Below are 27,824 nucleotides of genomic sequence, written 5' to 3'. Positions count from 1 at the left end.
ACGCTAGTCCTGGAATAAGGAGTCAGGGAGAAGATGAACCATTCCTCTCTCTTACCCTGAAAGCCCAGATCTTCCCAGTGGTCTCCGTGGAGGGCACAGTCAAACTTGGAGCCAGTCAGCTTCTTATAGATGGTCTGGAGGACTCGGCCATGCATTGGGTCTTGGCTATCCAGGCCACCTGCCCCAAAACACACCCATGCTCTGTTGAATTGGCCCTCACGGGAGGACTGAGTGCTTCCCAGAGAACGGTACAGCCAAGACAGACCTGGCCGGTGCTCCAGACACTCTGCTCTCCCCCCAACATGGTAAATGCAATAGCCTTGGCTTAGTCTCAGCAACCAGGTAGGCAAACTGTGCTCTCTACCTGACCACTCACGCAGCGCCTGCCTTGTGGCAGCACCCGTGCACTCACACTGAGCGATGGTCAGGACCAAGTCCCTTTCTTCACGGAGGGCCTGGTGGAGCTTTGGAGGCCCGAAGAGGCAGTGCCGGAGGGCAGCAAGCCCGGTCCTTCGGATCGTTGGCTGGATTCTTTTCTGGGGAGGAAGGTGCAGGCAATAGGCAGAGTGCTGTGATCATCTGCTTTAATGAACTTACCATCAGGCTCAGTACAGGACTGGTCTTGCAGAAAGGAGTGGTTCTCCCACTAACTGGCTGGCCTCTGGGCCAGGGAAATGGGGCAGAAGCTGTGAAGCATCTGCGAATCTCTGGAGACAGGCTCTCCCAGCTCATAGGCTCTTTGTAAGTAGAGAGAGATGTCCCCAAGCATAGGCATTATCATCCGGTTGTCTACATTTGGTCCTCTGGGCTTTTCCAGAAATAGCTATGTTACTGACTACCAAGGAAGCTAGAGGTGGCTGCCTATGGGGGCTGGCATCTCACAGATGCCAGGCCAAGTTTCCCAGCAGGGCTGCTTCTACCCTTTGTACGTCTGTCTCTGTCTCTCTCTGTAAAGGACATAAATATAAAGTCTAACAGGTCTCTCAACTTCCAAGATAAGACAGTCAGTGGGGGGGTTAAGATTGCACGCTTGCAATGCAAGGGGCGCTCGTTCAATCCCTGGTCAGGGAACTAAGATCCCGCATGCCACGTGGCACGGCCAAACAAACAAACAAGAAAACAGTCAGTGGGCACTTTTTTGGAGCAGGATATCCCTGAGTGGAGCTGGTGCCTCCTGTCCACACCACAGCAGCAGTGCCTAAACCAGCTCCTGCCGACTTCTCCTTGTTCACAGCCATTGCTGCAGGGCTTACGATACTCTGATTTCGGCAGCCTCTGGATCTCTGGGTCCTACAAACCAATCTGATTCCTATCTTTTTAGCCTCTCTCCTTGAGCCAGGCTTTAGGTTGAAGATCTGAAATCACAGTTCTCTAAACTTACTACTGGTCACCAAGATTCCCCAGAAAGCTTGTCAGCTTTTACTCTCCTTCATATTCTTTCTTTTTCCAACCCCACATATTTTTTAAATTCCCAAATAACTTCTTGTTCCTCTAGGGGATGGAAGATTTTCCTGCGGTGGCAGTGAATTACTCAGCTCTCTGGACAGGCTGCCCTGCTTCCCCAAGGAACTCCCTAGCATCTGATTGCAGACCTCCCCATCCCTAGGAGGGGAAAGCAGGGAGCAGCTCCACGGGCCCCTATAAGACAGGGCCACTAGAGTTCTGGGGGCACAGTCCCTGAAAGGCCGCCGGGGCCCATATGACATGTGGGTCCTTGGCCATTTGTGATCCTGCGCCCCGAGATTTCTTAGTCGAGACAGAGCCCTCGCCTGGAAAGTTCCATCTTGCTTGCCCAGTGCCCTATCCTGGTGGGGAAGAAACCTGGCTCCTGGGAAGAAAGTGCTTTGCTTGAGACCCCCAAACCTCCCTACTGTCATACCTTGAAGGAAGAGAGGTCCACGGTCTGGAAATGCTGGAGGGCCTCAATGAAAGAGATTAGCTGCCCAGGCTGGTCTGAGCTGGCCCGGCTCCCTGTGGCAAAAGGGAAGACACTCTGGCACTAGTAACAGTAGTCATTCTATCAGCAGACATTTACTGAGGGCCGCTGGTTGCCACCTCTAAGCCCAGCGCTGACTTTCAGCTGTAAACGTCAGACACCTACAGTTACAACCAAGCCTCCGCTGTCAAGGAGGTGGCGTTATCTGCTGGGCTGACTCCCTTTCGGACGCGGCTGTGCAGAGGCTGACTAGGCTAAGCCCTGAAGTGAGTGGAGATAGATCTGCAGGGGCCCCTAATGTCCACTCATCTGTGAGCGGGGGCAAGTCACTGCCTGGAGGAGGTACCCACGCAGAAGCGTGCTACAGGTTTGTTTAGGGGCCTTTCCTATCTTCTACTTTGCCCCTTCTCACGCCCTGGATACGAACAATCACCTATCCAGCCTTCGTCACAGGGTACTGGCTCATCAGTCCGCAATACAGGTGATGGCTGATACAGTCCACTCTAACATCTCTTCAGGAGCTCAAGTGGGTCTCAGGCTAGATTTGGGTCCCAGTTCTCCCCTCCCGCAGCTCCATCCAAACCTCCTGAAAGGCACGAGAGACAGTTTTTGATGCAGCCCTCAGAGGCTTCCAGCAGATGGCTTCAGCCCCCAGTTCCAGGGACTTCCTTGTATAGTGAACAGCCTGCTCGACCTGACACCGGGGTCCTGGCTGCCTGCCTCCATCCTCTGCCTGACCTCATCACCCTGCAGACGTTGACCCTGACGAAGGTCCTCTCTCTCTTCTCTCACGGCTGGCAGCCCTCTCCCCAAGGCATTCATCCCCATTCCCTCCAGAGGTCGATGGCATCACCTCTGAATTGGGAAAAGAGATTTTATCCTATGTCACGTGTTGAAAACGAGAAGACCCAGGAATTCTGTCTCCTAATCCCAGAGGCACAGAACATTAGCTCCACGGGTGGATCGTGTGCCTAGCAGCAGCGGGCTGTGAGGAGGCAGCGCCATCCCTGCAGTTACCTGTCTCTGGCTGGATACTGTCCACAGCTTCCCATTCTTCTTGGGCTCGGAGCACCTCTGGATTCGTAACTGCAATAGTGAGAAAAGGAGACGCTCTGAGATCTAGGCGTGTCCGGATTGCTGTCGTAGCCCCCGGCCTTCCCTGGGCCTTGTGGCTACCCTCTGACATGCCAGAGTGAGCTTTCAAAAAGGCAGATCTGACGACGGCAGCCTGCTGTTCAGAACCCTCCAGGGAGTCTCCGTAATTCTCAAGATGACACCCCAACTCTTCACAATCGGGAGACTTCTTACCTCTCTGGCTCTGTCCTAGGGCATCCAGAAGTACCTGAAGTCTCTCAACACCCCCCTTGGGTGCCGTTGCACAGCCCGCTCTCCCACCTTCAGTTCCAGCCCCTTCTAGCGCAGTTCCGTCTCATCCTTCAGCCAATTCCGGTACCACCCTCACCTGGGTGCCTTCTTTAGCCTCTGTAATCTGCGTTAGGAGCTGCTCCATGAGAGACCCCGATCCCCCGTGCTTACCATCATGTTGCAAACTGTCTTGCCCACTGCACTGGGCGCCACAGGAAGGTAGGGTTCTGAGCGCCTGACACACGACAGGTGCACAATGAATGTTTCTGTTGTTTGTTTGTTTTGTTTCTGGCCGTACCTCGCAGCATGCAGGATCTTAGATCCCCAACCAGGGACCAAACCCGTGCCCCCTGCAGTGGAAGTGCAGAGTCCTAATCACTAGACTGCCAGGGAAGTCCCCACAATGAATGTGTGATGAATGAATGAAAGCACAGCAAAAGCGAAGGAAACAGAAGGAAAAACAGCAGGACAGGCGCTCTATAACCACCACACAGCCCTCTTCTCCACACCACAGCTGCCACTCTCTGGGCCAAACTGTTGGCAGCATGGCCCATCATTGGCTTTTCCCATCTGCTACGGAGGACACTGGCCAACAGTGGGCAGGATGGAGAGACCTCCGTTTGACACCCAAACTCGTGAGCCTTCTAGCCTGGGTGCTGAAAGCAGGTTAGGACAGCTCCCCTCTGCCTCACAATCCGGGCTGAGGACGTTCACGTGACAGTGAACTGTTTTGGAAGTATACTTGCAGATTAAAGAAAAAGCTACCCCAAACTCAAAACACTAAAGGATAACGAGAACAAGGAGGCTGCTGGGGAGCCGGAGGGCACAGCTGCCAAAGCACAGCGCAGAGCCCAACAGCTCGTCACCTTTCCATCTCTGTCCCTCACGAGCTGCGCTTCTTCGGGCAGGTCACTTAACCATTGGTAATCACTCTTCCAACTATTGTGAGGACGACGTAACTCTTCAGATTCTAGGGGAGTACGTGGCCCAAAGGCCACTCGCTCAGTAAACATCAGCTAGTACCACTGACGCAGTTGTGGGCTCGGGTCTGGCAGGGATGTGGACGGTGGGAGCAGATGAGATGGGTCCGGGGTCCTGAATCCTGGACCTCTAGGACATTCCATCTTGCCAGCCCCAGCCCGGGGTAGCAGACTACACCAGGGCTTCCAAACTAGATAACTTCAACAGAATACAGAACACTCAACCTGGGACAGTGAAGAAAACAAAACTTACTTCCAGCATGCTGGACCCTTGGGAGATGAAAAAGAGGGACAAAGTGGCTAAACAAGAAGAGCGGAGCAGCAGCCATGGATCTCATCACGACGCTGAGAAGCTCCCCACCCTTCACCCCTCATCCACATCCAGCTTCACTGACCTGTCACCCTTCAGATCATTATAAGCAACTCGATCAATCTTTCACCCCCCACACCTTCACCTGCAAACGAGTTGATCAAAGGTTGTGAGCCAGGAGCACAAACCTCACAGGCAAGGGTGTGGGAGCTTACTGTGACAGCAAGGTGGTCAAGAGAAAGTCCAAGGTCTCAAGCAGCGACGCAATCTGGTGCCCAAACTGGAGACAAACATCCAACCCGTGTAAGAGCATCTTTCTCCTTTCCTGGTTCCTTTAGGACTCCCACCACTGAAGATGATCCTGACATAAATACTATTTTCCCCCTAAACTGACAGAAGAACGAGGAGCCACAAATCTCCAGGATAACAAACCCAGCTCACGTTAGTACAGCTCTTTATTGTTTTTCCTTTTGTCAACTGCCTCCTTTATTTAGGCCCTCTTCTACTTATTCACATAGTAAATGGCAGAGCTGATTTAGTGGGCCTATTAGTTTAAATTAGCTGAGAGCAATCTGGGGAAAAAATTGTAGTTGTTTAGTATGATTAAGAATACCTGGGGCTTTCCTGGTGGTGCAGTGGTTGAGAGTCCGCCCGCCGATACAGCGGACACGGGTTCGTGCCACGGTCCGGGAAGATCCCACATGCCGCGGAGCGGCTGGGCCCGTGAGCCATGGCCGCTGAGCCTGTGCGTCCGGAGCCTGTGCTCCACAACGGGAGAGGCCACAACAGTGAGAGGCCCGTGTACCACAAAAAAAAAAGAATATCTGGCACATAAATGCCAGTTGCACTGAAACAGAAAATATTTTAGCATTTAAGGCAACATCTCTAATAAATGTTAGGTTTGTCACCACATGGTAAAGACAAAATTCAATTAAAAGATACTTTACAGACCTCCATATAATTTTTCTACATTGGAATATTTTTAATAGACCCCATATTCTTAGAGATTACATTTTCAGTTTACAGAATTTAAAGATAACAATGCACACCAATGAGCGCTCACTATGATTTACATTGTGTGCTAAGCACTTTACATTATCTCATTTAATCCTTACACAACTCCTATCATACAGGTTCTGATATAATCCCTGTTTTAGAGATGAGGAAAGTGAGGGTCAGAAAGATTAAGTTACTTGCTCAAGGTCATAGGGCTGATGGGTGAAAGAGGCAGGACTTAAGCCAGAGATATCTGACTCCAGAGCTGGATCTTCTGAATTGGTGAGTGTGCTTTTCTGTGTAATAAATTAGCAAGTAGAATGAGCTTTAAATATAGTATGGGAAGAGCCATGTCAAGCAGATAAAACAGGATAACTTTTCAAAGGCTTTTCACCCACTCTGTCTCATTTCATTATTACAACATCCCTTTGAGGACAAAGGAGGTACTAATATTTCCACTGTAGACACAGAGATTATATGATTTGCCCCAAAGGCGCACAGTAAGCTACCGGCAGGGCTTGTGGGGCCAAATTAGAACTGAGGTCTCTAACTTCCCTTGAAGGATGATAACTCTATGAAGTTCTATAGGAGGGGCGTCCCTGGTGGTGCAGTGGTTAAGAATCCACCTGCCAATGCAGGGGACATGGGTTCGAGCCCTGCCCCGGGAAGATCCCACATGCTGCAAAGCAACTAAGCCTGTGTGCCACAACTACTGAGGCTGTGCTCTAGAGCCTGCGAGCCACAACTACTGAGCCCGCATGCCACTACTGAAGCCCGCGCGCCTAGAACCCGTGTTCCGCAACAAGAGAAGCCACCACGATGAGAAGCCCGCGCACCGCAACGAAGAGTGGACCCCGCTCACTGCTACTAGAGAAAGCCCACGCACAGCAACGAAGACCCAACGCAGCCAAAAATAAATAAATAAATGTACATATATATATATATATATATATATATATATATATATATATATAAAATTCTACAGAAAAAGTAGTGAGAGAAATTCAAATGAGGAAAAGCAGACCCACAGGGAGCTCCGCCTTGAGTCCCACCCAGGCTCCGAGGGGAACTTACCAGCCGGCTCCCACCCATTATTCACTTCTGCCGTCAGGGCCCGGAGGATGCCGTGGTTCTTCAACTCTGAGATCTGTAGGGGCAGCTGACCCTTAGTGTGAGGGCGGAGTCCACATCCCCCCACCCACACAAACAAGTCCCACCCACTGTGCCAAGTGTCTTCGAAACTGGAGGCCAGAAGAATCTAGTCTTCCCACATGGGTTGGTTAAAGCCAATCTTAAAGAGAAGCACCCGGAAAATGCCAACTATGACGGAGCAGTTGAGTGACGTGAGGACAAGTAGAATATATGCCCTCCTTGGAGAGCAAACAGACAAAAATCCACTCAACTCAACTGAGACAGAGGTGTGCTTTCGGTATTCCCGCTGCACTCTAGGTTCTGCCTCATTATGACAAGTATCTTATTAGATAGAGGTTGTCTTGCATGCCTGTGCCCTCCCCACACCCCCATCCAAAGTGTGAGCTACTGGAGGGCAGGGTCTGTGCCATCCTGTGTCCCGGTGCCTGGCACCACATAGCAGCAAGTAACACAAGCTTCTGCCGACAGGAAGCACTGAGGTGTGGGTGATACGTACGGGAATTCCCCTGAAAGCCAGAAGAGCACTGTTGTCCTTGTCACATGGTGGAGGGTACCCAGCAGACACACCTTCAACCTGCAAGACAAACCAAAGTCAGTCTCCTGGGCACGTAGTAGTCCCTCAAAGATGACAGCTTAAACGTCACACCCTTTTCCAATAACACACACGCACAAAATGGATGAACTCCCGAGAAGTCAACTACAAGGAATACTGTAAGGGAAAACTCCTGTTTAATCGGTCTTAAGAAAAACCACGGAAAGCTTAATGTTAATATAATCTTTAAAAAAAATTTTTTTTAATATATTTTATTTATTTATTTTTGGCTGTGTTGGGTCTTCACTGCTGTGTGCGGGCTTTCTCTACTTGTGGCGAGCGGGGTCTACTCTTTGTTGTGGTGTGCGGGCTTCTCATTGCGGTGGCTTCTCTTGTTGCGGAACACGGGCTCTAGGCGTGCAGGCTTCAGCAGTTGTGGCACGTGGGCTCAGTAGTTGTGACTCGCAGCTCTACAGTGCAGGCTCAGTAGTTGTGGTGCACGGGCTTAGTTGCTCTGCAGCATGTGGGGTCTTCCAGGACCAGGGATCGAACCCGTGTCCCCTGCATGGGCAGGCGGATTCTTAACCACTGTGCCACCAGGGAAGCCCAATGTTAATATTATACAGATTTCCTTGCTCCGTTCAAGGTCTCAAGGCTCTGAGTAAGTAAAGTTGAGTGTAGCAGTTTCCTCACTTTTGGCCTTTCTGCTCAGCCAAACCTTCCCCCTACTGGAGCTTAAAAAACCATCTGACCAACTTTTTGCAACTCACATCACCAATACAGGGCTAATTTTCCTAATATGTTAAAAAAAAAAAAAAAAAAAAGATCCTACAAATCAGTAAGGAAAAAAACCAACCCAGTAGAAAACCTGGCACAGATATGGATGGTTTACATGAAAGGAAACACAAATAGTTCTTAAACGTGAAGAAATGCTCAACCTTACTCATAACAAGAGAAATGTCAAATAAAACTACTCTGAGATAATGTTTTTCACTTATCGTAGTAACAAAGATCAAGAAGTGTGGTAACAGTGTGTGGGCTATAGACGACCAAGAGTTATAAGACACTGGAGAGTGAATTGGTACCACCTCTCTGGCTTGACAATACCTGGCGAAATCACATATGCTGTGCACATCTGGGGCCTGCAGTTTCATTCTAGGAATTTATCTACCCATATAGTCATCCATGTACAAATGACATGCTGACAGTGTCATTCATGGTAGTACTGTTTATAAAAACAAAAAGCTAGAAAAACCCTGACTGTCCACTAATGGACTTTTAATTTTATTTTATTATACTTTATATTTTCCCCCCAGTTTTACTGAGATATATCTGACATATAGCACTGTATGAGTTTAAGGTGTACAGCATAACAATCTGACTTATATACATCATGAAATGATGACTACAATAGGTTTAGTGAACATCCATCATCTCCTATAGATAAAACATCAGCAAATAGAAAAAAAAGTTTTTCTTCCTTGTGATGAGAACTCTTAGGATTTACTCTTAATAACTTTCATTTATAATATACAGCAGTGTTATCTTTATCATGTTGTACATTACATTCCTAGTACTTATTTTCTTATAACTGGAAGTTTGTACCTTCTGACCACCTTCATCCAATTCCACCCCCACCTCTGGTAGCCACAAATCTGATCTCTTTTTCTATGAGTTCCTTTGTTTGTTTTTGATTTTTTCATTTTTGGCTGCATTGCTCTTTGTTGCTGCACGTGGGATTTCTCTAGTTGTGGCGAGCGAGGGCTGCTCTTCGTTGCAGTGTGCGGGCTTCTCACTGCGGTGGCTCCTCGTTGCAGAGCACGCTCTCTAGGCACGCAGGCTTCAGTAGTTGTGGCTCGCTGGCTCTAGAGCACAGGCTCAGTAGTTTTGGTGCACGGGCTTAGTTGCTCCGCGGTATGTGGAATCTTCCCGGACCAGGGATTGAACCCGTGTCCCCTGCATTGGCAGGTGGATTCTTAACCACTGTGCCACCAGAGAAGTCCCTGTTTGTTTGTTTTGAAGTATAATTGACCTGCAACACATTGTTAGTTCCTGGTGCACAATACAGTGATTTGATATTTCTATACATTTCAAAATGATCTCCATGATAAATCTAGTTGTCACTAATGGACTAATTTTAAACAAATTAAAGCATATCCACTCAATGAGATCCTACACAGCCATAAAAAAGAGTAAGAAAGTGCTTTATGGACAATTTGGAACAATCTTCATGATATATTAAGTGAAAACACAAAGGGCAGAGTATATACACTATTTTACCATTTGAATTTCTAAAAAACACATAAATATATTTGCTTGTCTTTACAGAGACTATTTCCAGAATTATATCCAAGGAAATGGTAACTTTGCCTCCATCAGGAAAATTGGGTAGCTGGGGGACAAGGGTGGAAGGTAGTTTTTTCACTATATGTACATCCTCTGTACTTTAGGATTTTGAACCATCTGCAGAATTATTTTCTCTAAAATAAATAAAAGAAAAAATAGTAATTAAAGGAATCATTGCTTATGTCAAGGCCCGAGAATCCCAGATTGTCCTGTTACTCTAATCCCTTCCACATATTTTTGCCAACTAACACTCCTTGAACACAGCTTTGATTTTTTTGATTTCTTTTTGCCTGGGACACAAGAATGGACACCTAAACACACCACAGCTGAGCTAACTCCTTCGTAACTGGCCTCACGATGCCTAAGCATTATTGTCTCCCAATTTGATCCAATGAACATATGTGCTGCAGTTCCTCTCACCTCCAACCCCTGGGTCATGTGATTTTCCTCCAGAATCCGCCCCCACCTCCACCTTCTCAGTGTTTTCTGGTCCCTTCAAGATCAGTTCCACCTCCTCGGGGAGGCCGACCTTACCAACTGGGGCTACCGTGGTCCCTCACGTCTCTAAGTCCTATAGCTCCTCTGTATGTGGCACAAGGGCCTCTGCAAAAGACCTGTCTCCCCAGTCAGACTGCCGCTTTGAGTGCAGGGACCTTCTCGTATACTTGTTTTATATTTCTTAGACCATTTGCACAGTACTAGGCTCGAGATACATTCTCAAAGATATCTGGTAATGCATCGTGCTGAACGGCTCCCTGGAGAAGTCTGTGTGCTCAGGACTCATCGCATCCTTCCTTTCCCTCTCCGATTCAGTCCTCTCTAGTGTCCAAAGATGGATGTTCTCTGGCAGAACAGTTCATCTATCTTAGAACAGTGACAAGAACCTCCCTGGACTCCCAAAGCACAGGCTTTGTCCCCATTCTGGCCACTGAATCCCACAGGCTCCATTTAAGACTATTTCTGGGCAAGGTAGTGAAAAAGGTAAGGAATGCAGGGTAAGCCACCAGGCTCACACAAAGACATAGCACGTTGGGGGACTTCCCTGGTGGTCCGGTGGGTAAGACTCTGTGCTCCCAATGCAGGGGGCCTGGGTTCGATCCCTGGTCACGGAACTAGATCCTTCATGCTGCAACTAAGACCCAGTGCAGCCGAAAAGAAAAAAAAAAAGACATAGCACATTGATTCAGGGGTCCCGACAATAATCAGGCCAAAACACACACTGGAGACAGAAAGGGCCAGTAAGGTAAACAACCCAAATTGATGAAATACACATTTCTTGGGGGATCCTGCCTGAAATTCTCTTCCCACCCAAGCAAATCCAGACCAAAATCCCATAGCCCACTTAGAAAATAAGCTGTCAGGAAAGGCAATTGACCCAGAAGTGACTAGAAGCTTCTTCTAGTAGAACAAAGAGAACTATAGTGAGGATTCTTCCTACACATTTCTAAAGCTCCACATCCTCTTGATGTATGCTCTATCTTATTACTATTAACAACATAACCCAAACCAACACCTTCTTTCCCAGACAGAAGTGCTTGCTTACCTGTCCATCTCTTAATTCTTTCTCATTATGGAAAGAGCAAGAGTTTTCATTCATGACTCAAAATCATTTGTTCAAGTGAACTCTGTCCTTGGGCTCAGAAAGGAGTTTAATAAGGTCTGAGATTAGAAGCTCTGGGGAGAGCCCTAGATCCGACTGTTCTACCTTTGCCTTCCTTCTTGGCAACCATTTAGACTAAGAACAAGAAAACAGTCCCTGTGTGCCATCACCAGGGTGTAGGTTTCTGTGAGTCCTGAAGGAAGTCCCTGAGGTTTCCGGAGCATCAGCCCTGAAAAAAAAAAAAAAATTAAAGAATAAAACTGGTTTCATCATTCAATTATGCCTCTGTTAAGAACTGACTTTAGGGCTTCCCTGGTGGCGCAGTGGTTGAGAGTCTGCCTGCCGATGCAGGGGACACGGGTTCGTGCCCCAGTCTGGGAAGATCCCACATGCCGCAGAGCGGCTGGGTCCGTGAGCCATGGCCGCTGAGCCTGCACGTCCGGGGCCTGTGCTCCACAACGGGAGAGGCCACAACAGTGAGAGGGCCGCGTACCGCAAAAAAAAAAAAAAAAAAAAAAGAACTGACTTAAAAAATCTTCAAGCAGCTGTAAACATATTCTGAATAAACAGGCTTCTTTAGCCAAATGCCTGCCTCTTACTATCCATGTCACTGGATGGAAAGAAGGGGTCCCTGCAGGAGTCCGAGGGCTGGACCATCAGTACCCAGGAGGCAGCACCAGTGTAAGTGGTGGGGATCTGTTTCTGACGATGAAGTTACTGAGATTTGGGGCAGCATCTCAAAGGGGTGAGGCTGATTTAGAGTGACACGTTGGTGCATGGTCTTAGCTTAAGTGCTCAGGCTTTGCTTAGGTCTCAGACGCAGGTTGGGCCTAATACCAGATTCGGTTCCTACGACGGTAGAAACTCAAAATGCAACACTGTGCCTACCCTTCCTCAGTTAGCACCAACATTGTACATGTGGCAGCTGCCTAGCCAGTGTGGCTAGCTCTAAGCCCTTCCTCCCATGAGTCCACCTTAGGAAGAGGGCTGGACAGGCCCACACCTCATCATGGGGTAAGTGGACACCATGGATGTCTGTCACAACAAGAATCTGGATAAGTATGCAGATGACTGGCAGTCGTACCTCACAAACTTGGTTGACTTTTTTTTTTTGGCACGCTGCACGGCTTGCAGGATCTTAGTTCCCTAACCAGGGGTTGAACCCAGGCCCTTGGCAGTGAAAGCGTGAAGTCCTAACCACTGGACCGCCAGGGAATTCCCCAGACTTGGCTGACTAAGGAAGGAGGGTGGCACTGCTCTGAGGTCAGCCCTCCAGAGAATATGATCTGGGTTCCCTACAAACTGGCCGCCAGTAACAAGATGGACTCTTTGTCAGGGGGCAGGACGCACTGACTGATTCCTGACACCAAGAGCGGGAACACCTCCCGACTCTAGGGCTAGACATTTGGCTCACTGTAATTGAGGGGGAGGGCAGTGCTCCTCAGGAACTAGCTCTCTCTGGGGTCTCAGCATCTGCCTCTCTTTCCTTTCCCTCCTCCTTGACCTCCCTGACAGCATATGACCAAACACTCACACACTGGCCAACCTTGCGAAGGTGACAGGCAAGTATGGTGAGGGCAATCTCAGGAAGGCTCTTCTGTTACTGGGCTCGAAATGTAGCAAGCAGCATAGATGCATGACCAACTTTACATGCCTGCTAGCGCCTCAGTTCTGGCTGCCGCCCTGCTGGGGGCTTCAATAGGGACAGTTACTATCTTTAACAGAGAAAGAAAAGAGCAGAAACTGTCAAACAAGCAAGTACTGGAAATCACAAAGTCACTCCTACCAATATTAGGCAAGTTCCTCATGGCTGGGCCTGAAGAAATGGCCATCCTATAAAGATGGATCCTTTCCAAATTCAGTATTTATGGTGCACCCACTTTACTTTTTTTTTTTTTTTTTTTTTGCGGTACGCGGGCCTCTCACTGTTGTGGCCTCTCCCGTCGCAGAGCACAGGCTCCGGACGCGCAGCCTCAGCAGCTATGGCTCACAGACCTAGCCGCTCTGCGGCATGTGGGATCTTCCCGGACCGGGGCACGAACCCGTGTCCCCTGCATCGGCAGGCGGACTCTCAACCACTGCGCCACCAGGGAAGCCCACCCACTTTACTTTTTTAATTAAAAAAAATTTTTTTTAATTGAAGTAGAGTTGATTTTCAATGTCATGTTAGTTTCAGATGTACAGCACAGTGATTCAATTATATATATAATATATATCTGAATACAGATATTCTTTTTCGAATAGCTTTCCATTATAGGTTATTACAAGATATTGAATATAGTTCCCTGTGCTATACAGTAGATCCTTGTTTATTTTTATGGTGCACCCACTTTAGGCAATGAGCTACATTAAGGGGAATGATTTTAAGTTTAAGCTTGCTGGAGCTTAAACTCTGAATGGGTATTTAATCTAGAAATTGGGTCCACACCTTAAATAAAAATGCGCACACAGGTATGCCACTTCTTTAATCGGCCTTGTTGCTGGGGCCTCCCCGGCCCTTCCAGCCCCGACCAGGCCTCCGCCGCAGGCATCACCATCCCAGGGGGGCGCCGCAGCCAAAACTACTCGCCAATTTGGGGTCACAAATCCCGGTGCTCGCCGGCTGGGATACGCGTATGTTAACAGAGATCTCAGTCCGTCGAGACACCCAGCCAGAGAGGGTGGGGACTCCGGACAGCAACTTTCTCCGTGGGGAAAACAGGAAAGCAACTTGCCTCAGGTCATCCAGCGAGACCAAAACCGATGTCTCCGGACTGCCAGTAAGGAGTCTCTCTCTGTTCTGCAACTCTCAGCCTTGTCTCGCCCCAGAGCGAGCATTTCCGCCCCACATTCCTTCTCCTTGGACCCCCGGGTCTTGCCGTCTGAGCCCCCGAATTCCCAGAGCTTTCGCGATTGGGGTGCCTCAGCCCCTCCGGGCCTCCTCCGCGCATGCGCACGGGCCTCCTCGGCGCATGCGCACGGCCCTCCGCGCCTCCAGAGACGTGAGTACGAAGAGCCGCAATGGTCAATCTCCGCCGGAGACTTGGCTTCTGGCCAAAAAGGGCCTGGCTGAGCAGTGGCCAAAGTTGGCTGTGCCTTCCGGGTGCGAGGATAAGCTAACTGGGCAGAGCCGCAGCCGCAGAGCCCGGGCGCAGTCGGAGCGGACAGGTTCCGACGCCAGCGCGATGTGGCTGTTGCTGCTGTCGCTGGCTGCGCTGCTGCTGGCCGTCCTCGGCAAAGTTTGCAAGGGGTTGTTCTCCAGCAGCTCCCCGAACCCCTTCTCCGAGGATGTCAAGCGGCCACCCGCGCCCCTGGTGACCGACAAGGAGGCCAGGAAGAAGGTTCTCAAGCAAGGTGAGCGGGAGGGATCCCGGGGTCTGAGGCTGCGCCTGGGCATCCTCGCGGGTTAGCGTTCCCCAGATGCAGAGTGATGGGAGGGCTTCTTTGCACGTGGAGGCACCCGCTTTAGAGTCCGCCGCCACTGGCGAGAGCCTTGGTCCCCCCAGGCCCGGGGAATCGTGGCCACACGGGCGCGGGCATCGTCCTCGGCGAGCCAAGTTTTTGGCATAGCCACGCTCAGGCCCTGCCACTTAGTATAGCGGTGGCTAACCGGATAAACAAGAGATGGCTAACCGGATAAACAAGAGACCCTTCCCCTACTTTGCTTTAAGACCTTAACGTTTTCACTTATCTTCCCCATGGGTTCAGGGACTCGGGAGAGCTGCACAGAAACCTTTATAGGAAATTGCACTTGGCCCATCAAGTGATTTAGCTCGTTATGCCTGCTCCCATCTCTTGTTGAAACGAGGCTCAACAGGGTGACTCAGGCTCAGAGCTGCTCTTCCATTGACCTGCACTGTCATCTTTAAAAAGTATTTGCGAATTTCTTCTAAGGTTTTAAAGAAAGAGTTCTACTGCTTAAAAAAGAAAAAAGAAAAAAAGAATAACCTGTAAAGAGAATAATCTGTTGATATCCGAGATCTCTCTCACCTGTTCACTTGTAAATTTTAGTATTCTGTGCAACAAGTCTTGCTACACAGTTGGAGACAGTATTGTTCTAAGTGGAAGGCCTATTAGTTTGAACTTCTGAGATCAGAGTTTTAATTGGACTCTGTCACTAATTTGCTGCGAAAACATTAGCAAGTCACTCCATTTATCTGGATTGGTCTAAAAATGAGATGACTAGTTTAACTGTTTTTCAAACCAGGTTGTGATCTCTTAGTGGGTCATGAAATCAATTTAATGGGTTGCAACTAACATTTTAAATGACAGTAAAAGGGAAAATATCAGAGTGCATAATACATGGTTCTGGTAAGTATTGTGAAACTTCTGTTTCAGGTATTTATATTATATACTAACATATGTTCTGGGATGTGAATATGAAATATATTTTTCACTGTAGGTCTTTTAAAAAACATTTGAAAAGTTGAAAGTTTACTGAGTTCCCTAGCAGCTTGAAAAATTCCAAATCTCAGTTCTTCAGGAGTGATCTTTTTTTAAAAATATATTTATTTATTTATTTATGGCTATGTTAGGTCTTCGTTGTGGTGCATGGGCTTCTCATTGTGGTGGCTTCTCTTGTGGAGCACAGCCTCTAAATGTGTGGGCTTCAGTAGTTGTGGCACGTGGGCTCAGTAGTTGTGGCACATGGGCTCAGTAGTTGTGGCATGTGGGCTCAGTAGTTGTGGCTTGTGGGCTCTAGAGCACAGGCTCAGTACTTGTGGTGCACAGGCTCGGTTGCTCCGCAGCGTGTGGGACCTTCCCGGACCAGGGCTTGAACCCGTGTCCCCTGAATTGGCAGGTGGATTCTTAACCCTTGCGCCACCAGGGAAGTCCCTTTAGGAGTGATCTTGAGAGAACAGATCTTGTGTAGGAAGTGCCCATACAGCACCACGGGCTGCCCAGTTTTGTCTTGTTTAGGTGCTTCCTCCTCAACCCCACCTCCACAATTTCTCAGAGCAGGTCTGTCCTGCCTCTGCATCAGGACGTTGAAGAGCCATCATCCGACTGGGCTGCTCCACTGCTAACTGCAGACCCTGCATTTTCCAAAGATAACCTGCTTGTGAATGGACCAGTCCATGAGCCAGCAGCCTGCACTGGCCCCCGTCCCCCTCCTTGTTTTCTTTCTTCCCTAGCTCGCTCTCTGTCTGCACTTAGGTTTCTCAGCCTGTATCGCAGCATTGTTTTGCTCCTTTGATAGTTTGTGGATTTTTTACTTTCTTTGCAAGTAGGAAAAATCCCCAGCTACATAGTAGCTTTCCTTAAATCAGTTCAGATCAAACCAAATCACTTTGTTTAACCCGCCTGGCTGGTCCTGAATATTTCCCAGGTAAAATGTTTGAGACATTTTAGTCAGGAGCTCCTTGCCAAACTGCTCTAGAGTTTTCTGGTGTTGTACAAGCTAGAGAATTCTGCCTTGGTTTCCACATCACTGCTCTTTCACTGCCCCCCAAGAAGCCCCCACCTCCATCTCCTCCATCTGCTGCAGCTTTCTCAGCCAGCCGAGTGCCAGAGAAGCTGGATGTGGTGGTCATAGGCAGTGGCTTTGGGGGCCTGGCGGCAGCGGCGATCCTGACCAAAGCTGGCAAGCGAGTTCTGGTGCTGGAACAACATACCAAGGCGGGAGGCTGTTGTCACACCTTTGGACAGAATGGCCTTGAATTTGACACGGGTAAGGCTTCTGTGGAAAAGGGCTGGGAGCTGGCGGTTTGGAGCAGCCGTGGTGGGACGATCCTGGGCATTTCTGTGATTTTGGAGGCCCCGTCTTCTCCCTGGGCGCTTTCCTTGTCTGAGAGCTGTACCCGCTGGCAGCCGAACCGGGCAGGGATTTGGTGGTTTCTGCTGCAACTCCCCTCTACAGAAAGGGTGGGTACCCCCTCTGGGCACAGACTCAGCCCTGCAGGATAACCTCTTTCACCTTGCTTCCTTGTTGGAGCTTTTCCAGGGCTCAATCCCCATATCCCTATGACACTTTGTTTTTCTGTCTCCCAACAGGAATCCATTATATCGGGCGCATGCAGGAGGGCAGCTTTGGTCGTTTTATCTTGGACCAGATCACTGAGGGGCAGTTGGACTGGGCTCCCACGGCCTCTCCCTTTGACATCATGGTACTAGAAGGGCCCAATGGCCGAAAGGAGTTTCCCATGTACAGTGGGGAGAAAGCCTACATACAGGGCCTCAAGGAGAAGTTTCCCCAGGAAGAAGCTGCCATCGACAAGTATATAAGGCTGGTTAAGGTAACACGGACATGCTGAGGACCCCCTGCTTATTCCCAGCAAGGCTGACCTTCCTCATTAGCGGAGTGATGGGTAAAGGGAGGCAGGAAGAAGGAACAGGCCTGTCTGTCTGGAGCTCAGCCTCCGCTGGAGTTGGCCTCTGTGACCCGGGGGCCCTCTGTCTCTGGAGCCTGGGCTCCGCAGCTGCCACTCTCACTCTGGCCTCTGGGGGGCACTCAGCTCTCCTCCCTGACCACGCTGGCCTCCCTGTGGTCATATCACCACTTTTTCACTTCATCTGATTGGGATTATTCAAAAGGAATTTGGGCTGGAAACTGAGAAGCAAAAAAGGACTCACCTGAGGGTAGAATGGGAAAAATTCACAGAGTACGGAGTTTTTTGTTTTTTTGTTTATAAATTTATTTACTTTTTTATATTTGGCTGCTTTGGGTCTTCATCGCTGCGCGCGGGCTTTCTCTAGTTGCAGCGAGTTGGGGCTGCTCATTGCGGTGCGCGGGCTTCTCATTGCAGTTGCTTCTCTCATTGCGGAGCACGGGCTCTATGCAAGTGGGCTTCAGTAGTTGTGGCATGCGGGCTCAGTAGTTGTGGTTCCCGGGCTTAGTTGCTCCGTGGCATGTGGGATCTTCCCGGACCAGGGATCGAACCCGTGTTCCCTGCACTGGCAGGTGGATTCTTAACCACTTTGCCACCAGGGAAGTCCCAAGTACAGAGTTTTAAAATCCAAATTCAGCCAAGTTCAGCTGGGGCTAAGTGTTGCTGGCCCTCAGGCTATGCAGGCTGTTGGAAAGGCGAGTCAGGAGATGAGATCTGTTCCTCCCTGCTCATTCCCTTCCCCAGGTGGTATCCAGAGGAGTCAGTCATGCCATCTTGTTGAAGATCCTCCCGCTGCTCATGGTTCAGGTCCTCAACAAGTATGGGCTGCTCACCCATTTCTCTTCGTTCCTCCATGCATCCACCCAGAGCCTGGCCGAGGTCCTGCGGGAGCTGCCAGCCTCCCCGGAGCTCCAGGCCGTGCTCAGCTACATCTTTCCCACTTATGGTGGGTACTGGCCTTGGGCCCCAGGCAGCTCCTGGCTCTCAGTCATTCTTCCTGAGCCTGCTTGGCTGACTGAAATGAAACAGCACACACCCCAGGTCCTCTGGAGCTTATGGAGGAGATGTCTGTCCGCCTCCCTACTGGACACACTGATAAAAATTCCCTTCACCCACGCCCTGGATGACTTTCCTTTCCAACCAAAACTGTCCTCCCTGGCAGCATGACAGTTTGCAGGGAGGACATTCCCACTGGCCCCAAGACCTGTAAGGTTCCCCGTTCCCCACATTTGGATGGAAACATGCCCTCTGGCTGCCCTGAGCCCTGGGGATCACTTGGATCCTGGGATGCATAGCCTCAGACTGCGTGTTTTCCTTTTTTTTTTTTGGCCATGCCTCACGGCTTGCGGGATCTTAGTTCCCCAACCAGGGATTGAACCCGGGCCCCTGGCAGTGAAAGCACCGAGTCCTAACCCACTGGACTGCCAGGGAATTCCCAAAGGCTGCGTGTTTTCTGATGGGAACCCGTATTCCTTTCTGAACGAAGGTGCCGCTGCCCCTCCTGCCTCATCACCCCTTCCTTCCTTCTGTAGGCGTGACCGCCAGCCACACCACCTTTGCCATGCATGCTCTGCTGGTTGACCACTACATAAAAGGGGCCTTTTATCCCCGAGGGGGTTCCAGTGAAATCGCTTTCCACACCATCCCTGTGATTCAGCGGGCCGGGGGTGCTGTCTTGACGAGGGCCCCTGTGCAGAGCATCTTGCTGGACTCAACTGGGAAAGCCTGTGGTAAGAGCCCTGCATTGTCTTCGCAGTCCCTGGCCGGGGTGGGAGAGACCTGGGGTCTCTGGGTGCAGAGCAAAGAAAGCACTGAGGGCAGAAGGTGTAGAAGAACTGACCTCCAAGTGGGGGGTTAAAGGCTGGAATCTGCCCCAAGCTGGGGCTGCCCGGGGATAGCGATTGGCCTGGAAGCAAAAAGGACACGGGAAGGATAAAGGGTGGCATGGTTCCCAGAGAACAGTATTTCATCATTTATTCAATAGATAAAAATAGTTACCTGGTAACCTAGGACCTCCTGAGTGTAGGGGCTGTGTCTTTTTAATCTTTATGTCTATAGACTTTAGCACATAATAGAGCCCAGTAACTGTTTGTTCAGTGACTGATGGAGCGAGTACGTGGGTGCTTGTAGGGTGGTGTGGAGGCCGGCAGGATGCCCTGCCTTCAATCTGTAAATGGCAGAGTGGGACCCAGACTCTACCCTGGCTCAGGTGTTTGCTGTCACCTGCACACAGCGTCAAAATCCCACCGTGAATGAACTCTGTGAGGAGAGGCTCTATGCAAGGAAGGACTCAGGTAGACAGAACAGGCCATCCAGGCTGCGGGTACTTCAGAAGCATCAGGTAAGGGGGCAGAGAGACGCCTGGGGAAAACAGAGCTGGTGTGACAGTAAATTCACCAAAGGAGTCTTTCAAGGAGGAGGTGGTGAGTGGGTAGCCCAGGGCACGCAAAAATCAAGGGAGAAAAGACCGTCAGCGGTCTCCAAGGGCATGTGTGTAGAAGAGACTGGGAAGTTCCCGGTGGTGAGAGAGGGGTGGCTGTCCGATGTGTGAGACTTTCTCTCATGTTCGTGAGCAAGTTCTTCCAGCCGTCAGGGGGTCTGTGAACCAAGGTGGGTTTATCAGTTCAATTAAATTCAGTGGCGGATACATTTATTTGTGTTTTTTTTTTTTGTGTGTGTGTTTTTCACGTGCTAGGTGATAAAAGATAAGTAAATCCTAATCTGTAACTCAAGAAGTTTCCAGTCTCACAGGGAAGATGACTGCGCTATAATTAAAGTGCCACATAGAGGCAGGCACCAAGGATGGAGGTGACACAGAGGGTGGTGGAACAGGGAAGGTCTCAGACGGAGGTCATGAAGGGTGAGAGGAAGCTAGCCAGAGGGGAGGGGTGGTTATTCCAGGCAGGGGGAACAGAATGTGCAAAGGCACAGAGGTATGAAAGAGCTGAGTATTTTTAGGCATCTGAAAATGTTAGGTTGAATCGTAAGAGACTGCCACATTTATAGGTTAAAAAAACGGTCGACTATCGGCTATTTCATACAGTCCTACCTAATAGTTTAGTGAGAATGGCCAGAGATGAGGCTGGACGCACGAAAGGGACCACATCAGGGAAGGCTGAGACAAGACCTTGGAGTTTAAGCAGAGGTTGAGGTGTCTTTGGAGGATTTTGAAAAGAGCAAGTTGGGATGGGAAGTCTGGCAGCTGTGAAGAAGGGTCTAGGATTCCAGTGAAGGCCTTCAGCCCATGGGCTCTTTCGGGGTTCGTGTGAAGGTTGGTGGGTTGCTCAAGAGAAGCGTGCCTGCGCAGGGTGGGGAGAGAGGTAGGAAGCCAGGGCGGGGACCGTGAGCCAAGAGGGCAGCGCTTCAGGATGGTTACCTCACTTTGCAGTTTGGCCTGGGGCCTGCCCGCTCGGGGTCAATGTGGGAGAGATCTGGGGGGTGGGGAATAGGGACCTTTCTCGTCCTCCTGGAGCTTCCAGAACCTCAGCCAAGCTCTTGTGCCTGCAGGTGTCACTGTGAAGAAGGGCCAGGAGCTGGTGAGCATCTATTGCCCCATCGTGATCTCCAACGCAGGATTATTCAACACCTATGAGTACCTGTTGCCAGAGAAGGCCCGCTGTCTGCCAGGTAAACGACTGGGCTGCGTCACTGTCCTCCAGGTGCCCCAGGCCTGCCCTCTGCAACCAGCTGGCTCAGCCTGGCTGATGCTTCCCCCCAGCGTTAGCACTGCCCTTTGACCCTCCATAGGCAGAAAAGGTGAGCACACCGGTTTCTAACATCCGTTCCCAGAAGGCCTCTGTTTAGGGGGTGGCATCAACTTCCTTTGTATCACATCCTCCCCAAAGACCCTTTGGTCCTTATCTCTCATTTCATTCTTGGCGTATTTACTCCCTTTCCCCTTATCACCTCAAACATGTTTCCCTTTCCTCTTTCAAGTCTCCAGTCCTAGTTGCCCATTTCCAGTTTCCCTAGATCTTAGATCATCTCTCTGATAGTCCATGATGGTGGCTTGAGTCCTAAAGGAACGTTTCTTGGATTTTTGCTGAGGTTGCCCTATGAATCCTGCTTCCTTCCTTAATTTCTCACTTATTTTGAGTGGGGAAGCCTGACCTGACATGGTTGGTAAGGGAAGCTAAGGCTGGCGTGGGGCTTCCAGAGCGAAGGCCTCACTTGAAGGGGCAGGAGAGCAGGTCGGCCCGCAAGGAACAGAGTGGCTGGGCCAAGGTTAGCTGGGACGTCACCATTTGGAAATGTAGCTGGCGGCTCCCCATGTGATTGAGGGGAGGAGGCCGCTGGCTGGGAGGGGACCGGGGATCCTGGAGGGTGAGGGAGAGGCATCTGCGTAAAGGCCTCTGGCTGGGGTGGGAGGTGGGGAGTAGGGAGCCGCTCACGATGAGTTTGGGGTGGAAACCCCGGACTTCACTGGTACCCGGGGAGGAGCGCTGTGGAAAGAGCGCTCCGCCTCAGAGGGCGGGCCCAGGGATGTGGGTTCAGTAGAAAAGTGAGGCCTTGGATTTCCTGGTGGGGGAGAGGGTGGGTGGCCGTCGTGATTGTCTCTGAGGTACAGGCCATGTGCTCCCGGGAACTGGCCTCCTCAGCCCTCTGCCTCACTTAGCTGGGCCTCGGCCGGCATCTGCTCCTGGCAGGGGCCTCCCCTCTCTCAGGCCGGGTGAGCCGAGTGGGGTGGGGCAGAGACCGCCCGGTGGCCTTTGGTACTTCGTGCCTCCCTCTCTCCCAGGACCTCTGAACCCTGACACTGTCCCCTGACGGGCCCAGTGTTCCCCCAGGCCCGCCTTCTCTCCAGGCAGCCATGCCACAGACTTAGCTGCCGAGCTTGCCTCCCTTCACTGGCGGAAGCAGCTTCCACTGCTCTTACGTATCCCAGCCCTGAAGACAGTCTCATGTGCCAGCCCCTACCTGCCTGAAGGACCAGCTGCCTCTCTCGAGCGGGAGCTGCATGAATCCCAGTTTGAGAGCATTTCAGACAGTGGCAGCAGTGATGCTTAACTCAGAGACCCCAGGTGCTGGGATTCCTACGTTTCCAGCTGTTTGGGGGTAGAGATTCTCACAGTTCTGTCTCCCTCTCAGAGATGGGAACGGGATATCTGGTGGCCTTGGGGACAGGCAGTGCTAGTTGGGGTCGAGGGTGGAGGTGGGGTGGTCAGGCAGGGGGAGCCTTTGTGAATAGGAGCGCCTGTCTTAAATTCCACGGCTGAGCTTTGAGGAGGGTAGTTTGGAGAGGAGGTGTTTTGAGTAGGGAAGACTAGTTTGACAAAATCAGTAGGGGAGCTAAGGCTGGTGTGGAGAAGCAGGGCTTGGTCTCATCGTCGTGTGCCTGATTTGAGACCCAAGATTCTGTTTTTCTGCCAGGTGGGTGGCTCCTGGACCCCTTCCTTCTAGCTGGGGAAAGGGACAGGAGGGGCTGGGTGGAGGTGCTGGCTGCGCTAAGGGGCTTCTGAAGACCTGGGGGTATCACTCCTGGGCCCCTGGTTCTCTCTGTGCCCACCCTGCCCCACCTGGAAAGGGGGTGCCCACAGCTGTGGTTCCCCAACGATGCTGGGACCCAGGGGAGAAGGTGCTCCTGACTTTCCAGGGCAATTACTACTACTCACCACATCCCCTGCCCCCCCCCCGGCACTCCCACAGCTGGACAGCTGGGTGTCTGGAAGTCTTATGCCCGTTGTCCTACTGTAATTGTTACAACGCCCCCTTGACTCTCAGAAGTGGCCTGTTCTGGATATTAAGTTTTATGGTCACCCTCCCCGTAGCACTCAGGTCTTCGCAGCCTCTAATAGGAGAGCCAGCTTCTTCAGGAAAGTGGACAGTGGACAGGCATCACGTCCGATTCCTTGCAGTGTCCCCAAGGCCTCGCAGAGGATCCAGCGCATTTCAGGTCCTCAACAAATATTTGTTACATGAATTAAGCAGAGCAGCCAGTGGCGACTTATCCCTCAGGCAGAGGCTGGAAATGGTCCTGGGAATGGGAACAAAGGATAAGACTCCGGGGCTTCCCTGGTGGCGCAGTGGTTGAGAGTCCGCCTGCCGATGCAGGGGACATGGGTTCGTGCCCCGGTCCGGGAAGATCCCACATGCCGCGGAGCGGCTGAGCCCGTGAGCCATGGCCGCTGAGCCTGCGCGTCCGGAACCTGTGCTCCGCAACGGGAGAGGCCGCCACAGTGAGAGGCCCGCGTACCGCCAAAAAAAAAAAAAAAAAAAAAAAAGGATAAGACTCTGTGGGAGCAACTTCCAGAAAACTGGTCTGGGCTCAGCTGTTGAGAGGTAGGAATGCCCAGTGGCTTCGGTCCAGGGGACCAGAGGCTCCCACGGTGCCTGTTGCCTTCCTCCTCGGTGCTGTTCTTCCCTCCTCCCCAGATGAACCCTGAAATGCCAAGTGCCGGTGATGCCATTTGCATCTGTTCATCTGCGTCACTTACCATTTTAAGGCCTTGTGCTGACTGTTCAGCACAGGAGGAATTATGCATATTCAGTCATTAGATGGTTTGTATTCAACTTAATACCGAAGCCAAGGCTTACAGCCAAATACTGTTCCTAGCCGTGGTCTTTGTAGTGCACAGCCCGTCATCTGCTCATAGCTGAGACATGAAGGGGACGATGGGAGGCAGTGAGCGGCTCAGAGAGCTGGGCGTTGCTCACTGCTCCTCAAGGCGCTCAGAGCAGAAGGCTGAGGCCGTGGCCTTCACAGGCAGGAGGCCAGGTCGAGTTGTCTGAACGTCTGAGGCTGCAGATGAGGCGAGCGGGCGTCCGCAGGTTCCCGGGGCAGGGGCGGCAGTCGGTGGCCTTGTTCACGCGGCCCTGCCGCCTCTCTGCAGGTGTGAAGCGGCAGCTGGGGATGGTGCGGCCCGGCTTGAGCGTGTTCTCTGTCTTCGTCTGCCTCCGAGGCGCCAAGAAGGACCTGGGGCTGCCGTCGACCAACTACTACGTTTATTTTGACACAGACGTGGACACGGCGTAAGGCGTGGGTGTGCGTGTGTGGGGAGGGTGTCCTCCCCTGATGCTGGGGGAGGAGCAGCAGGATGGGAGGAGATGGGCGAGAATCTACTCCCAGAGGGCTTTTCCCTACCTAGGCTGTGCCTTGGCCTCATCCCTTCGGGGTTCCCTGGGTGTGACCTACCCTCGGGGTGGTGCTGTTGGCTGCGGGGAACAGGGCCGGGACCGACAGCCCCTCCCCTCCCCCAGGATGGAGCACTACCTCTCTCTGCCCGCGGACAAGGCTGTAGAGCACATGCCCGTTCTCTTCATTGCTTTCCCGTCGGCCAAGGACCCGTCGTGGGAGGACCGGTTTTCAGGTGGGGCTTGAGGAGCTGGGGCGGGAGCTTGGGCGGGGCAGGGGCAGCAGTAGTGACCCCGCCCTGCATCCCCAGGCCGCTCCACAGGGGTCGTGCTGGTGCCCACCTCCTATGAGTGGTTCGAGGAGTGGTGGGACGAGCCCCAGGGAAAGCGGAGCAGCGGCTACGAGACCCTCAAGAGCTCCTTTGTTGAAGCCGCTCTGTCGGTCGTCCTGAAGCTCTTCCCACAGCTGGAGGGGAAGGTAGGAGGGCAGACTCCTGTGGCTGGTGCATCTCTACCCTTTCTTTGGGGCAGGGGAACCAGGCCTGGGCTGACTGAGCTCCAGGAAAGGATAGGGAGCCCGTGCCGGCAGGCAGCTCGTGCAGGGGCAGGAAAGGAGGTGAGGGTCTCACAAGGTCCCACTCCTACTCTTCGGCTGCCTCTTTTGCCTCCTCAGGTGGACAGTGTGACTGGAGGGTCCCCGTTGACCAATCAGTTCTACCTGGCAGCTCCCCGGGGGGCCTGCTACGGGGCTGACCACGACCTGGGCCGCCTGCATCCTGGTGTGATGGCCTCCATGAGGGCCCAGAGCCCCATCCCCAACCTCTACCTGACAGGTACACTGACTGCTGCATTTTGCCAGGACCTGAGACCCTGGGCTTCCCTGTCACCCAGAGTCCTCCATTCTTGTCCTCAGATCCTGCTGCCCCCTGCAGCCTCCCACACCCTGAGCTGGGCTGCCTTGGCAGCTGTGGACCCTGGTCCTGGTCTGAAGCCATCTCTGGGTGGCCCTGGCCCAGGGGCCCTTGTCCATCCCTGTCCCCCACTTGGGGGGGGGGGGGGGGCAGCAGTGCACACGGGCCTCTGCTTTTGTCTCCTAGGCCAGGATGTCTTCACCTGTGGGTTGATGGGAGCCCTGCAAGGGGCCCTGCTGTGCAGCAGTGCCATCCTGAAGCGGAACTTGTACTCAGATCTTCAGAAGCTTGGCTCAAGGGTCCAGGCACAGAAGAAGAAGAATTAGTTTGGTCAGGGATGAGTCAGAGGAAATTTGGCCAGTGCTCCGGCACAGCCCCTGACTTACCCATGTCTTTCTGCATTAGCTCCTCGATCACGTAAAGTACTCTTGTTTTTAATTTCTGAATAAGAGGTCCGACGTATAAGTGTAGCATAGATGGCGCTTTTTTTTTTTTTTTTGGCTGTGCTGCACGGCATGTGGGATCTTACCCCGACCAGGGATTGAAGTCCGTGCCCTCTGCAGTGGGAGTGCAGAGTCTTAACCACTGGACTGTCAGGGAAGTCCCTAGATGGTGGTTCTTAAACTGAAGCTCTTCCAGCCAGGCAGGTGGTGATCCTTCATACCTTTTTTTTTTTTTTTTTCGGTACGCAGGCCTCTCACTGTTGCGGCCTCTCCCGTTGCGGAGCACAGGCTCCGGATGCGCAGGCTCAGCGGCCATGGCTCACGGGCCCAGCCGCTCCGCGGCATGTGGGATCTTCCCGGACCGGGGCACAAACTCGTGTCCCCTGCATCGGCAGGCGGACTCTCAACCACTGCGCCACCAGGGAAGCCCCTTTCATAGCATGCTGTCCCTACGAAAGGCCCAGCGTGGGCTACTGACTTGGGTGACTTTAATGGTTCATCAAGCAGCCCTCTGCATCCCACACCCACACCTCCTAACTCTGAGCCATCAAACCAAATATTCTTTTGTCAGGTGGCTAGAACCCTTGAGAGTGTGGGTTGGCTGAAGCAGGATGGACCCACCGGCCCGAGGCTTCTCTTCCCATTCCCCCTGAGTGCCTCTCCGCGGGAGTTCTACACAGTGGAGAGAGGGTGCCTGATGAGCATGGTTTGGGTTGTAGTTCCATAGGTTGAGGCTCCAGATCCCATTTTTCTGGTTCCACTGGCTTTCAGCGGGTGGGGAAATGCCTGTGATAGGGTCCATGTGGACGTGGGGGCAGGGGGCTGACAGGACGCATTAGTTAGTGAGGTGTATGTTACAGAAGAACATCCAGTGCGCATGCAGCCAGGGCCTAGGCTCGTCTTCCTTATGATCGGGGTTAAATTGGGTTCTCACCCTGCCAGCATCAAGATACCCTCCCAGACCTCAGGGCCTGAGCCTCAAGACTTAGCTTCCTAAAATACACAGCGAGACGGGGGCGTTCGCCGTCAGGGCAGAGGCCTGGAAAGACACCTTCACTGGGGTTGATGCAGGTGGACAGAGCTTTCAAGCCAAGGGTACAGCAAAGGACGAGCCCTAAGAGGTAACGAGTGTATTATGACAAGAAGCCCAGCTACTCCCAACCTAGGACAAGGGCTGCCTCGTGAGGAGGAGGAGGAGGTTGGCAGGCAGTCAATCAGACCATGGAAAATTACAGACCATGTGCAAAGCTTGGGAATACGTTTCCGGTGTATTGGTACTTACGTGGGGACTGGGTGGGAAGGTGAGTGAAGGCTAAAGGTTAAAAAAAAAAATGACCTTCCACTTACGTTAGGCTTTAATCAATTTCAATACAGTACTAATAAATTTATTAAGGGGGATTAAGAGATACAATATAATCAATAATACTGAAATAACTTTGTATGGTGACAGATGGTTACTAGACTTACTGTGATCAATTTGCAATGTATACAGATGTCGAATCACTGTTGTATACCTGAAACTAATATAATGTTGTATATCGACTGTGCTTTTTAAAAAATAAGGAGGAAAATTAAATTTAATGATTTTAGAGCTTTAACATTTGAAATTTATTTTGGTTTCTGTGCAGAGATACGTAACTACGTGGTGACAGCATTCATAAAAGCTAGGTAAAACATTATATGTGGAAAAATACTTGTCATTAGACCAAATAGGCTTTTTTTTTAAAAAAAAAAATTTATTTATTTATTTGGCTGTGCCAGGTCTTAGTTGCAACATGCAGGATCTTCACTGCCTCGTGTGGGATCTTTGTTGTGGCATGCTGGATCTTTTTAGTTGTGGCACGTGGGAACTTCAGTTGCGGTATGCGAACTCT

At 51.4% G+C, this 27,824-nt stretch overlaps 2 protein-coding genes across 8 annotated transcripts in view; one reads left to right on the top strand and one right to left on the bottom strand.

The window, feature by feature from the left end:
• ELMOD3 (ELMO domain containing 3) overlaps positions 1 to 14,148 on the bottom strand; it is a 28,459-nt gene extending 14,311 nt beyond the window's left edge. For 3 of the 7 annotated variants that reach the window (XR_004352685.1, XR_004352684.1, XM_032652117.1), the window contains exons 1-8: positions 13,646 to 13,919; positions 11,161 to 11,446; positions 7,236 to 7,313; positions 6,662 to 6,734; positions 2,954 to 3,022; positions 1,880 to 1,971; positions 413 to 536; positions 56 to 178 (exon numbers count right to left, since the gene is read on the bottom strand). Coding sequence is in view for 4 of the 7 variants with exons in the window: in XM_032652117.1 (XP_032508008.1) it covers positions 56 to 178; positions 413 to 536; positions 1,880 to 1,971; positions 2,954 to 3,022; positions 6,662 to 6,734; positions 7,236 to 7,313; positions 11,161 to 11,214 (613 nt within the window). In the remaining 3 variants the exon portion in view is untranslated. The other 4 variants (XM_032652114.1, XM_032652118.1, XR_004352683.1 and 1 more) reach the window with 3 other exon arrangements.
• Positions 14,149 to 14,204: 56 nt separating this feature from the next.
• RETSAT (retinol saturase) lies at positions 14,205 to 27,673 on the top strand. The gene is made up of 11 exons (XM_032652385.1): positions 14,205 to 14,550; positions 16,685 to 16,867; positions 17,191 to 17,432; positions 18,270 to 18,471; positions 19,058 to 19,255; positions 21,033 to 21,152; positions 24,356 to 24,494; positions 24,723 to 24,832; positions 24,908 to 25,074; positions 25,270 to 25,429; positions 25,694 to 27,673. The coding sequence occupies exons 1-11, from the start codon at positions 14,382 to 14,384 to the stop codon at positions 25,831 to 25,833; spliced, it is 1,830 nt and encodes a 609-aa protein (XP_032508276.1). The 5' UTR covers positions 14,205 to 14,381; the 3' UTR covers positions 25,834 to 27,673.
• The last annotated feature ends 151 nt before the right edge of the window (positions 27,674 to 27,824 follow it).

This window comes from Phocoena sinus, chromosome 13 (genome assembly GCF_008692025.1).
Source record: "Phocoena sinus isolate mPhoSin1 chromosome 13, mPhoSin1.pri, whole genome shotgun sequence".
NCBI classification, from domain to species: domain Eukaryota; kingdom Metazoa; phylum Chordata; class Mammalia; order Artiodactyla; family Phocoenidae; genus Phocoena; species Phocoena sinus.
Note: the sequence above shows the minus strand (reverse complement) of the source record. Positions and strands in the feature narration are given on the sequence as shown.

What these genes read in the sequence shown, in the direction of transcription:
- RETSAT (XM_032652385.1), top strand. Translation starts at nt 14,382, where the DNA reads ATGTGGCTGTTGCTGCTGTCGCTGGCTGCGCTGCTGCTGGCCGTCCTC. An exon ending in CTACATCTTTCCCACTTATG is followed by an intron (nt 18,472 to 19,057) that starts GTGGGTACTGGC and finishes TTCCTTCTGTAG; the next exon opens with GCGTGACCGCCAGCCACACC. An exon ending in CTCAACTGGGAAAGCCTGTG is followed by an intron (nt 19,256 to 21,032) that starts GTAAGAGCCCTG and finishes TTGTGCCTGCAG; the next exon opens with GTGTCACTGTGAAGAAGGGC.